The 12,631-nt window shown below is 37.5% G+C and overlaps 1 protein-coding gene across 3 annotated transcripts in view; it reads right to left on the reverse strand.

The window, feature by feature from the left end:
- LOC149779917 (uncharacterized) overlaps positions 1–12,631 on the reverse strand; it is a 121,428-nt gene that overhangs the window by 56,958 nt on the left and 51,839 nt on the right. For 2 of the 3 annotated variants that reach the window (XM_089936614.1, XM_089936613.1), the window contains exons 14-15: positions 4,846–4,957; positions 324–451 (exon numbers count right to left, since the gene is read on the reverse strand). In XM_089936614.1, the coding sequence (XP_089792740.1) occupies positions 324–451; positions 4,846–4,957 (240 nt within the window). The remainder of the gene's footprint in view (positions 1–323; positions 452–4,845; positions 4,958–12,631) is intronic. The other variant, XM_089936615.1, reaches the window with a different exon arrangement.

Genomic DNA, 12,631 nt, shown 5'->3' on the forward strand with positions numbered 1-12,631 from the left:
ATCTGAGACCAAAAAGTCTAAAATCTGGACACAAAATCAGATTCCGACCATGGGCGAATTTTGCTTAAAAAAAAGTCAGATCCAAAAAATTAGGTTTTTCTAACTGTATTTTGTAGTGCAACTAGATATTCCAGATTATTTGGTATCACTGTAGAGCTACATCTGTCTACCTTTCTATAATACCACCCACTTCAGTGTATCATGCATGACCATGATGCTACACAGCTCGGCAGTAGGCTACTACCTCCTGCCCCATAAAGTCATCGCTAGGGGTTAATGTGTTAATGATAAATGGTAAATTGGTAAATATATATTTTACTTACTTTGTCCATAACTCTATCAACTTTATCAGAGACTTTTCCCAAAATGAGCCGGACTTCAGTATTTTGTTGCCTTGTCTCTGTTAACAATATTATATCAGAGGATTGGCTTGTTGTCATGGAAGCTGCACCTGGCAAACGACGGAAAATTAGCATGCAAGTCTGTGCCCTATCAGCTTTACATTTCCAACCATTACTGGTTTGTTTGCACATACAGTGCTGGCCAGATATCTTAGGTTTTGATTTAAACACAGGAGAAAAGTTCTATAATGGGGGTCATGCTTGACACTGAGTTTGTAAATCTACTCTCTACCTGGTTCACATTTCTGATGATAAGAAACATAAAAAGAGGGTATATACAGTGAAGATTTCTTGGTATCTTATGGTTTCAAATCAGCATAGCACATATTCTGGTAAGTTTTGAAACATAAAATGTGATTTAGTTGTCTCACCTGTGAGCTGCATTCTAATAATGCAATTTTCTGCTTCCAGTAGCAACAAAGGAACTCCAAGCATATCTGGGTACTAACTTTGGACAAACTGCAATATTTCACTAACATTTCAGTTGAATATAGCAAAAATGTTGAAGACTTTGAAAAACATCATAATAACCTAACACTGTTTAAGGTCTGATGCCAACATTGCCATTGGAGAAGGTACTATTCCCTCACCATTCACAGATAAAACAAAAAAAAATAAGGCACCAGGTGTGTATTTCCCAAATTCAAAATGGAAAGATTAACCCAACATAGAGCACACAGATAATTAGCTGATTGATGTTCAAAGATATTACATAGATAAAACCAAGCATCCAACATAACAGTATCTCACCTGTCAAGGATATTATGAAAGATTAGGCAGACAAAACCAAGTATTCCAAATAATATGGCATCTCACCTGTCAAGGATATTATGAAAGATTAGCAGACAAAACCAAGTATTCCATATAATATGGCATCTCACCTGTCAAGGATATTATGAAAGATTAGGCAGACAAAACCAAGTATTCCAAATAATATGGCATCTCACCTGTCAAGGATATTATGAAAGATTAGGCAGACAAAACCAAGTATTCCAAATAATATGGCATCTCACTTGTCAATGATGTTATGGTTCTGCTGACATAGGTGAGAAGAGTCTCATAACATGTAGGGTTCAAAACTTAGTTATACAATCAAAGCCACCTGAAAGGTAACCTCTGTTCAGCAACCACACAGCATTTTAAAAAAGGTCCTCTACACCAGATTATCATAGAAAAAATACAGACTTTCATTAGGCTGCCACTTGTCTTCATTAACATAACATAATTGGTTCTAATGGTGTTGATTACACATAAGAAGAGTTGCTAAAACAAGAGGCTCAAGTGAGCCTGATACTGCACACCAGTCACTCAGCGGTAAAAAAGGAACACATGCCATTTTTAAAAATTAAAGCTGGTTCAGATATCCTAAAGAAGTAAAAAATATGTTTTCCACCTGGCTGAAAAGGAAGCCCCACAGTTTCTGTTGGGAGGCAACTTAAATATAATTGTCAAGGTGCATGTCCTAAGAAACAATCCTACAAAATTAAATCAAACCTGGGTCAGCTGCACTCGGGAGAATTTGAAAATACGATTTTCCTATGGTTACTAAGGAAGTAGTATTGTTGCTCAGGTAGTCAACCCATCTTTTAAGAAAGACTCAAACTAAGTTTGATCAAAAACGGTTCAGCCACTGTAGAAACTAAGTTGATAATAGGTTTCCCACCAAGTTGCTAAAGATGCCACACTGTTGCTAGGGAAGCCACCCCAGAATATATTTTGACAGACCATGTCCGAAGAAACAATCCTACCTAATCTGATCAAAATTGGCAAAGCTGTTCTAGTGAAAAAGTCAAAGAAAGGCATTGTTAAGGAAGTCACAGTGTTGCTAGGATATCCACCTTGGATATAAAAGATAGAGCTTGTATTAGCAAACGTTCCTACTCCAAAAAAATCCATAGTTTCTATGAAAAGCTACACAGCTGCTAGGGGAGTCATCCATATACAAATCTGAAACAGCATCTCCTAACAACCATTCTTACCAAGCTTATTCCAAAAGTAGATAATAATTTCTAGAGAATAAGATGAAAATAGGTTTTCTGCCTGGTTGCTAAGGAATCTACACTGTTAATGGGTGAGTCAACAAGGACAATTTATTTTATACAGAAAACGTCCTAAGAAAAAACTACAACCAAAATTGATCAAAACAGACTCAGCCACCCTGAAGAGTTGAAAAAGGTTTTCAACATGTTTGCTCAGAAAGCAACACTGCTGCTATGGGATCTAACCCAGCCTCAATTATTATAAATCTTACCCTAAAAAAATGCTACACTAACTTTGATTTAAACTGACTCAGCTGTTATAGAGAAGTTAATATAGGTTTTCCAGCTGACTGTTAAGGATGTCACACCGAGCCATTCTTGATACAATATGTCCTAAGGAAATTCCAGCCTGACCAAAATTGGCTCAGGCATTCTGGCAAAGTCAAAAGTAGATTTTTTTTTTAAGTTACTATGAAACCCCCAGTGTAGCTAAGACAGCAGCCCTGAATGCAAATTTGGTACAACATGCCCGAAGAAACATTTCTAACTAGTTTGACCCTAATTGGCGCAGTGGTGTTTGAGAAGTTTACAAGAGCATTGTTGACAAATGATGCACATGGGACCATACTATAAGCTCACTTTGCCTCATGGCCAGATGAGGTGTGTGTGATTTGGATTTTTAACGTAGCTTTAAACAAATTTCAGTCATATCGCTATGATGTCTGCAGTGTGGCAGTTTATAGTGATGTCTAGCACTGAAGCATCATGCTGCAGACATGTAGCATGATGTCCCACCCAGTCACATTATCCTGACACCAGGCTGACCAGTCCTAACACTAACTTCTTAATGCTGAGTGCCAAAAAGACAGCTGTTAGTACCATTTTTGTAATTCTCTGGTATGACTCGACCAGGGGATCAAACCCACAACCTCCCGCAGTCAAGGCAGACGATCAAACCTCTAGGCCACTGGAGCAGTCGCCAGATGAGGTAAAAATGTACACAGCTGTTGTAAGACAGCAAAATAAAAATTATATAGTTGTTATAGAAAACCTTAAACACATACTGCTTTGTTGCTGTGCACACCTTTTATCAAGACAGAATGTAAGAAACATTTACACCGAGCTTAATCTACAAACATTAACGCTGACTTTAGTCTAGCGTGTGGCCGGATGCACACAAAAAAATGTATATAAGTACAGATGGACAAGCACATGGAAGACAAACTGACTGCTATAACAAGCTTCCACAAAGGCAGATTTAACAATCAGTACACCATTAAGCAGTTTTGTTTTATGAACAGTAAAACATGAAGTTCAGGACTTAAGTATTACAGATTGTGAGTGCATGTCTCATTAGGAGTAGCATGAGAAACAGGCAAAAGCAAGGATAGGTAAAAATATGAATACCATTAAAAGTTGTCCACCAAATGAACAGTTGCAATGAATGAGTAAGTGATATGGTAATTTTGAGAGAAGGAAGGGCCATTCAGTCCATCAATATTTGAAATGAGAATTAAAATTACATCTAATCTATATAGTTATTATTTGTATTATTACTGTTTTGTTGCATAGAAACATCATGGGATGGATAGATAGGAACCAAAAAAAAAACAAAGCTGGAAAAGACAAAAATAATCTGCCTCCTTTTAAAGCCCCAATGCGACCATGCAAAAAGGAGTATATCCCAAATCATGTGAATAATAATGAATCTTAAAAGATATAGGTCCTAAAAATCATTGGGTTCCATTAAAACCAGATAACAGCAATGATTCACTGCATTATGAGCTATGTAGATCCTTTCTTATACTGAGAAACTCCACCATTGTTCACATGCATACGAATTACTCCAATGTAGATCGGTGACATCCATAGGTTAACCAATTTCAGGTGAAAGCTGGAACAGATCTGATGACATCATGATTGTAATCATAAAAAGTCAACACTACACTACATCGGACTGTCTTCAGCCAAAGTTCGCCAATGAAATTATTCCAGCACACCACAGGATTACCATTATTAACCCCGAGTCTTATTTTTATGTAATGCATGCTTTTTCTTCTCATGCCCACTCATAAAAAGTGGGCTTGCCTCTTTTCATTCCCTCTCAAATTAATTTTGAGGCACGTGTCAATGTTGTTGTTATTAGATTAGACACTAATGGAATTTGTTGAATGTATCATGTCACTACCTCTAAACCACTCCCCAAAAAGAATGGAATTATAAGCAATTTTTGTTAACTGAATTAAGGGGTTGCACCTCTTAATTCTAAACTACATATATGAGTGTCCATTAAACCTAACATCTTGATTATTGAAAAGAACGGTTTATATCATATAGCTTTTGTAACAAATCATTTCCTTCCTTTTAAGCTTTAGCAAGATTGGAATGTATGATAAACAGCAGCATTGGAGCTTTACGAAAAGAAACAGTTTCATAAAAAGGGCTGGCTTGCAAAGCTATGCTACCTGGGAATGGATACTGTGGGATGGAGGTACCTGGAACAGCTGGCTGTTGCATTTGTTGGACTGATCCACCATACATCTGGGACTGCATAGAGACTGGATTCTGGAAGCCTTGCTGATGATATAAAAGAAAAATAACAATGTTAAAACTGACATTACTTACAATATCAATGTATTGTCAATATCAATGTTTCAGGAGACAACACCTTTCCTCTGTGGTTAGTATGCTGAACACACAAGTACATGAGAGCAGGATTGAATCAAGCCTAGTCCAGGCTGCATTTGCCATTGGATGGTGTCTCTGGGCAAGAAGAGGAGTGCAGGTTTAGAAACAGTAGCAATTTTGCATACAAACGTTTCCTTTGCACTTTATTTACTGACATTATAGTTACTCTTGTTGTAAGCAAATTTGACATTAGATCAATTTGATTAAGTTCATTATAATTTGTTACAACCTGTCATGTAATATTACTCTGCAGTCGAGTGCATAAACATTGTCTTATTCCTGGACTTGTATATAATTGATACAAACTTTGCATGGTTTGGCAGTCTACAATATGAATAAGTACAATTATGAGAAACTATATGGATATATATGTTTAGATTCTTGTATCTTTGATGAATATATATGTGCTGTATATTGTCTTTGTGCTGCATATCTATTCTAAATTGCAAATATGTCAAAACATATTTTTCAAATTTTCAAAGACAACTGCATAGACAAAAACTCATTCATGTAAATAGTAACAAAGTTATGCAATATTGTATTCACCTAAATAACCTGTGACCCATCATCCCTTTCTGACCCCTTAAATCCTTGAGAAAAGCTTCTGTATTCTGAAAATCCCATTTCAGGAAACATTAAGCCATGAACCTTATAAGTATAAAATGTAGATGTGGTGATAATGGCTTGCAGGTCAGACCTTGATGAATGCAAGGTATTTGCACATCAAGTCAAATCAAGTATTTTTATCATCAGTTAAGTCAGGTCTGACCTTGATGAATACAAGGCATTTGCACATCACGTCAAAATTAAGTATTTTTATCATCAGTTAAGTATATTAATATATAATAAGAGCTATTAACACACAATACAAAATCCCTTCTATAACCACCAGAACCAAAACATATACATCGTGTAAACATAAGATGTTTAAAATGCACTCACACAGACATAACAAAAGGTTCACATAGATCTAGGCTAGAAGGGACTCACATTACATAGACATAACAAAAGGTTCACACAGATCTAGACTACATTGGACTCACATTACATAGACATAACAAAAGGTTCACACAGATCTAGACTACATGGGACTCACATCAGATCTAGACTACATGGGACTGACATTAGATCTAAATGATAAGGCACTCACATAGAACTAGAAAAGGTTCACAAATTAGATCTAGACTACATGGGACTCAGATTTGATCTTAACTACATGGGACTCATATTTGATCTAAACCACAAGGCACTGACACAGAACTAAAAAAGGTTCACACAGATCTAGACTACATGGGACTCACATTAGATCTAGACTACATGGGACTCACATTTGATCTAAACAACAAGGCACTCACATAGACCTAACGAAAGGTTCACACATTAGATCTAGACTACATGGGACTCACACTGATATAGACAACAAGGCACTCACATAGACCTAACAAAAGGTTCACACATTAGATCTAGACTACACAGGACTCATATTAGATCTAGAATAAATGAGACTCACATCTGATCTAAACCACAAGGTACTCACATAGACCAAGACTAAAATGCACTCAAATTAGACCTAAATTAGAATAAAAGGTATTCACATTATACCAAGGTATTCATATTATACTGAGACTAAAAGGTACTCACAATAGAGCAAGACAAATGGGCACACAAACTAGACTTAGACTAAAAGGCACTCACATTCAACCAATACAAAAGGCACTCAAATTAGACCTAAACTAAAAATCATTCACATTAGCCCTGGTTTAAAAAGAACTCAAATCAGACCTAGACTACAAGGAACTCACATCAGACCTAGCCTAAAAGGCACTCACATTAGACATGGTTTATAAAGAACTCCAATCAGACCTAGACTACAAGGCATTCACATCAGACCTAGACTAAAAGGCACTCTCATCAGACCTAGGCTACAAGGCACTCACATCAGACCTAGATGAAAAGGCACTCACATTAGACCTAGACTAAAAATCACTCACATTAGACCTGGTTTAAAAAGAACTCCAATCAGACCTAGACTACAAGACACTCACATTAGACCTAGACTACAATGCACTCACATTTGACCTAGTCTAAAAAGCACTCATATTAGACCTAGACTACAAGGCACTCAAATCAGACCTAGACTACAAGGCACTCACATAAGACCTAGACCACAAGGCATTCACATCATACCTAGACTACAAGGCACTCACATCAAACCTAGACTTCACGGCACTCACATCAGACCTATATTAAAAGGCACTCACATCAGACCTAGACTTCAAGGCACTCACATCAAACCTAGACCACAAGGCACTCACATCACATCTAGACTACAAGCACTCACATCAGACCTAGACTACAAGGCACTCACATCAGACTTAGACTACAAGGCAATCACATAATTACAAACACAAATGAATGGTTGGACACAAGCCTTACACATTTGCTATTGCTGAGTAATTTTTATGAGTCTTAGTGTCTCATTTTGTGAGCTGAGAACTTATAGGTTTTAGCAATAGCAAGTCAGGGGGTAAACAGTCAAAAGCCTTAAAGTGTCACAACAATCTTGAATATTATTTAGCTGTGTTATTTGCAGGCATAACTTGATCTTCCTCCGTGGTCTCAGTGATGCAGAATATGTACCCTCCTTCATGTTGTAAGAAGGGACTAAAGAATTCATTTACTCCACCATGGATTTAAAATAAACAAATCTAAAAGCATCATGCATATAAACAATACACCAAACCTTGTAATGTCATTATCATTTATAATTTCTAACCTGATTGTCACCAAAGGGTTGCTAACACTGTCATGTCCTTTACATTTCAAACTAACTTTTATTACAACACGTTTGCTATGTTTGCATGGCAGAGTATATTTTTTCACTAAGATATGTAATGTAGTCTCACTGTCTTTTATAACCTTTCAAATAATCCATAAATATCTGTAACTTTGGTAGTTGCATCCCTTTTGAAAGCATGAATAAAAGACTTATACATTTTTAGTTTGTTCAATTTTATTTACAGAAATATTAAAAATGGACGCAGTTAATATTGGATGCAGATGAGTTTTTACTGAAAATGAACTGTTAAAGAAACTAGAAAAGGACAGTGAGCAGTCAACGTTTACATCAACAATCAGGTTAGAAATTAAAAACTGATGAACAAAACGACTTAGATTTATTATATCCTTAATGATTTTAGTTTTTAAAATGAGTGTGCATGTGTGTGTGTGTGTGTGGGGGGGAGAAGCTGCTGTGAGTGAAGGTGAATACTGTAATGGATGTTTTTTTTTATACCAGAGATGTGTTTTGGAATGATGTTCATAAAGCCAATGCATTTATGGCAGTCTGACTGATGATAATTTTACTGCTGACTAAACTTTATTTGTTTCCATGGCAACATTTAGCAAAGGTCATTTATCATACTGGCCACTTATACAATGTAAGCCAGATTAGTCACATGGAAAGATGGTAACTAATAGTCACATATGAACATACATACATAAGTAACCTGATCTAAATGTTGCCCTTTCGAACAGGATGGAGATTGTTCGCAGTACAATGACTGGTCTATAGTTCCCTTTAAGTATTTAAGACAAAAAAGATAGTAACTATAAGAAAAATTGTGAGAGTAAAGTGATTTGTATGGCATGTGTACAATTGCTCTAGAACAATATGTACCAGTAGGGCTTATAAATCTCTCTATCCTTCTAGTACAATGGCATGTGTACAATTGTCCTAGAATGATATGTACCAGTAGGGCTTATAAGTCTTTATCCTTCTAGTACAATGGCATGTGTACAATTGCCCTAGAATTATATGTACTAGTAGGGCTTATAAGTCTCTATACTTCTAGTACAATGGCAGGTGTACAATTGCCCTAGAACAATATGTACCAGTAGCGCTTGTAAGTCTCTATACTTCTAGTACAATGGCATGTGTACAATTGCCCTAGAATAATATGTACCAGTAGGGCTTATAAGTCTCTATCCTTCTAGTACAATGGCATGTGTACAATTGCCCCAGAAGGATATATACCAGTAGGGCTTATAAGTCTCTATACTTCTAGTACAATGGCATGTGTACAATTGCCTCAGAAGGATATGTATCAGTAGGGCTTATAAGTCTCTCCTTTTAGTAAATGGCATGTGTACAACTGCCCTAGAATATGTAACAGTAGGGCTTATAAGTCTCTATCCTTCTAGCACAATTGCATGTGTACAATTGCCCTAGAATGATATGTACCAGTAGGGCTTATAAGTCTCTATCCTTCTAGTACAATGGCATGTGTACAATTGTCCCAGAAGGATATGTACCAGTAGGGCTTATAAGTCTCTATCCTTCTAGCACAATTGCATGTGTACAATTGCCCTAGAATGATATGTACCAGTAGGGCTTATAAGTCTCTATCCTTCTAGTACAATGGCATGTGTACAATTGCCCCAGAAGGATATGTACCAGTAGGGCTTATAAGTCTCTATACTTCTAGTACAATGGCATGTGTACAACTGCCCTAGAATATGTAACAGTAGGGCTTATAAGTCTCTATCCTTCTAGCACAATTGCATGTGTACAATTGCCCTAGAATGATATGTACCAGTAGGGCTTATAAGTCTCTATCCTTCTAGTACAATGGCATGTGTACAATTGCCCCAGAAGGATATGTACCAGTAGGGCTTATAAGTCTCTATACTTCTAGTACAATGGCATGTGTACAATTGTTCTAGAACAATCTGTACCAGCAGGGCTTATAAGTCTCTATCCTTCTAATACAATGGCATGTGTACAATGGCCCTAGAATGATATGTACCATTAGGGATTATAAGTCTCTATACTTCTAGTATAATGGCATGTGTACAATTGCCCTAGAACAATCTGTACCAGTAGGGCTTATAAGTCTCTATCCTTCTAATACAATGGCATGTGTACAATTGACCCAGAAGGATATGTACCAGTAGGGCTTGTAAGTTTCTCCTTCTAGTACAATGGCATGTGTACAACTGCCCTAGAATGATATGTACCAGTAAGGCTTATAAGTCTCTATCCTTCTAGTAAAATGGCATGTGTACAATTGCCCTAGAATGATCTGTTGTTGTTCTTGTTGTTGATCTAGGGTTTAACGCCATTTTTCAGCACAAGATAGGCTATACATGGCGGCCAGTATAACTGGTGGAGGAAGAACCCTGGAAAACCCAGGGAAGAACTACCGACCCACGAGAAGCTACTGGCAGGCTTTCCCACGTACCCACGCTAGCCGAGCCTTGGACTCGAACCCACGCAGACAGAGGTGAGATGGCAGTGATCCGGAACGGTGAGCGCTTTAGACCACTCGGCCACTCAGGGCCCCTAGAATGATCTGTACCAGTAGGGCTTATAAGTCTCTCCTTCTAGCACAATGGCATGTGTACAATTGCCCTAGAATGATATGTACCAGTAGGGCTTATAAGACTCTATCTTTCTAGTACAATGGCATGTGTATAATTGCCCTAGAATGATATGTACCAGGAGGGCTTATAAATCTCTATCCTTCTAGTACAATGACGTGTACAATTGCCCTAGAATGATATGTACCAGTAGGGCTTATAAGTCTCTGTCCTTCTAGTACAATGGCATGTGTACAATTGCCCTAGAATGATATGTACCAGTAGGGCTTATAAGTCTGTATACTTCTAGTACAATGGCATGTGTCCAATTCCCCTAGAATGATATGTACCAGTAGGGCTTATAAATCTCTGTCCTTCTAGTACAATGACATGTGTACAATTGCCCTAGAATGATATGTACCAGTAGGGCTTATAAGTCTCTGTCCTTCTAGTACAATGGCATGTGTACAATTGCCCTAGAATGATATGTACCAGTAGGGCTTATAAGTCTCTATCTTTCTCGTACAATGGCATGTGTATAATTGCCCTAGAATGATATGTACCAGGAGGGCTTATAAATCTCTATCCTTCTAGTACAATGACGTGTACAACTGCCCTAGAATGATATGTACCAGTAGGGCTTATAAGTCTCTGTCCTTCTAGTACAATGGCATGTGTACAATTGCCCTAGAATGATATGTACCAGTAGGGCTTATAAGTCTCTATACTTCTAGTACAATGGCATGTGTATAATTGCCCTAGAAGGATATGTACCAGTACGGCTTATAAATCTCTGTCCTTCTAGTACAATGACATGTGTACAATTGCCCTAGAATGATATGTACCATTAGGGCTTATAAGTCTCTGTCCTTCTAGTACAATGGCATGTGTACAATTGCCCTAGAATGATATGTACCAGGAGGGCTTATAAGTCTCTGTCCTTCTAGTACAATGGCACGTGTACAATTGCCCTAGAATGATATGTACCTATAGGGCTTATAAGTCTCTATCTTTCTAGTACAATGGCATGTGTATAATTGCCCTAGAAGGATATGTACCAGTACGGCTTATAAATCTCTGTCCTTCTAGTACAATGACATGAGTACAATTGCCCTAGAATGATATGTACCAGTAGGGCTTATAAGTCTCTATACTTCTAGTACAATGGCATGTGTCCAATTGCCCTAGAATGATATGTACCAGTAGGGCTTATAAATCTCTGTCCTTCTAGTACAATGACATGTGTACAATTGCCCTAGAATGATATGTACCAGTAGGGCTTATAAGTCTCTGTCCTTCTAGTACAATGGCATGTGTACAATTGCCCTAGAATGATATGTACCAGTAGGGCTTATAAGTCTCTATCTTTCTCGTACAATGGCATGTGTATAATTGCCCTAGAATGATATGTACCAGGAGGGCTTATAAATCTCTATCCTTCTAGTACAATGACGTGTACAACTGCCCTAGAATGATATGTACCAGTAGGGCTTATAAGTCTCTGTCCTTCTTGTACAATGGCATGTGTACAATTGCCCTAGAATGATATGTACCAGTAGGGCTTATAAGTCTCTGTCCTTCTAGTACAATGGCATGTGTACAATTGCCCTAGAATGATATGTACCAGTAGGGCTTATAAGTCTCTATCTTTCTAGTACAATGGCATGTGTATAATTGCCCTAGAAGGATATGTACCAGTACGGCTTATAAATCTCTGTCCTTCTAGTACAATGACATGTGTACAATTGCTCTAGAATGATATGTACCATTAGGGCTTATAAGTCTCTGTCCTTCTAGTACAATGGCATGTGTACAATTGCCCTAGAATGATATGTACCAGTAGGGCTTATAAGTCTCAATCTATCTAGTACAATGGCATGTGTATAATTGCCCTAGAATGATATGTACCAGTAGGGCTTATAAGTCTCTGTCCTTCTAGTACAATGGCATGTGTACAATTGCCCTAGAATGATATGTACCAGTAGGGCTTATAAGTCTCTATCTTTCTAGTACAATGGCATGTGTATAATTGCCCTAGAAGGATATGTACCAGTACGGCTTATAAATCTGTGTCCTTCTAGTACAATGACATGTGTACAATTGCCCTAGAATGATATGTACCAGTAGGGCTTATAAGTCTCTGTCCTTCTAGTACAATGACATGTGTACAATTGCCCTAGAATGATATGTACCAGTAGGGTT

The sequence above is a fragment of the Sinohyriopsis cumingii genome, chromosome 16, assembly GCF_028554795.1.
Source record: "Sinohyriopsis cumingii isolate HCF-2022 chromosome 16, ASM2855479v2, whole genome shotgun sequence".
NCBI lineage: Eukaryota > Metazoa > Mollusca > Bivalvia > Unionida > Unionidae > Sinohyriopsis > Sinohyriopsis cumingii.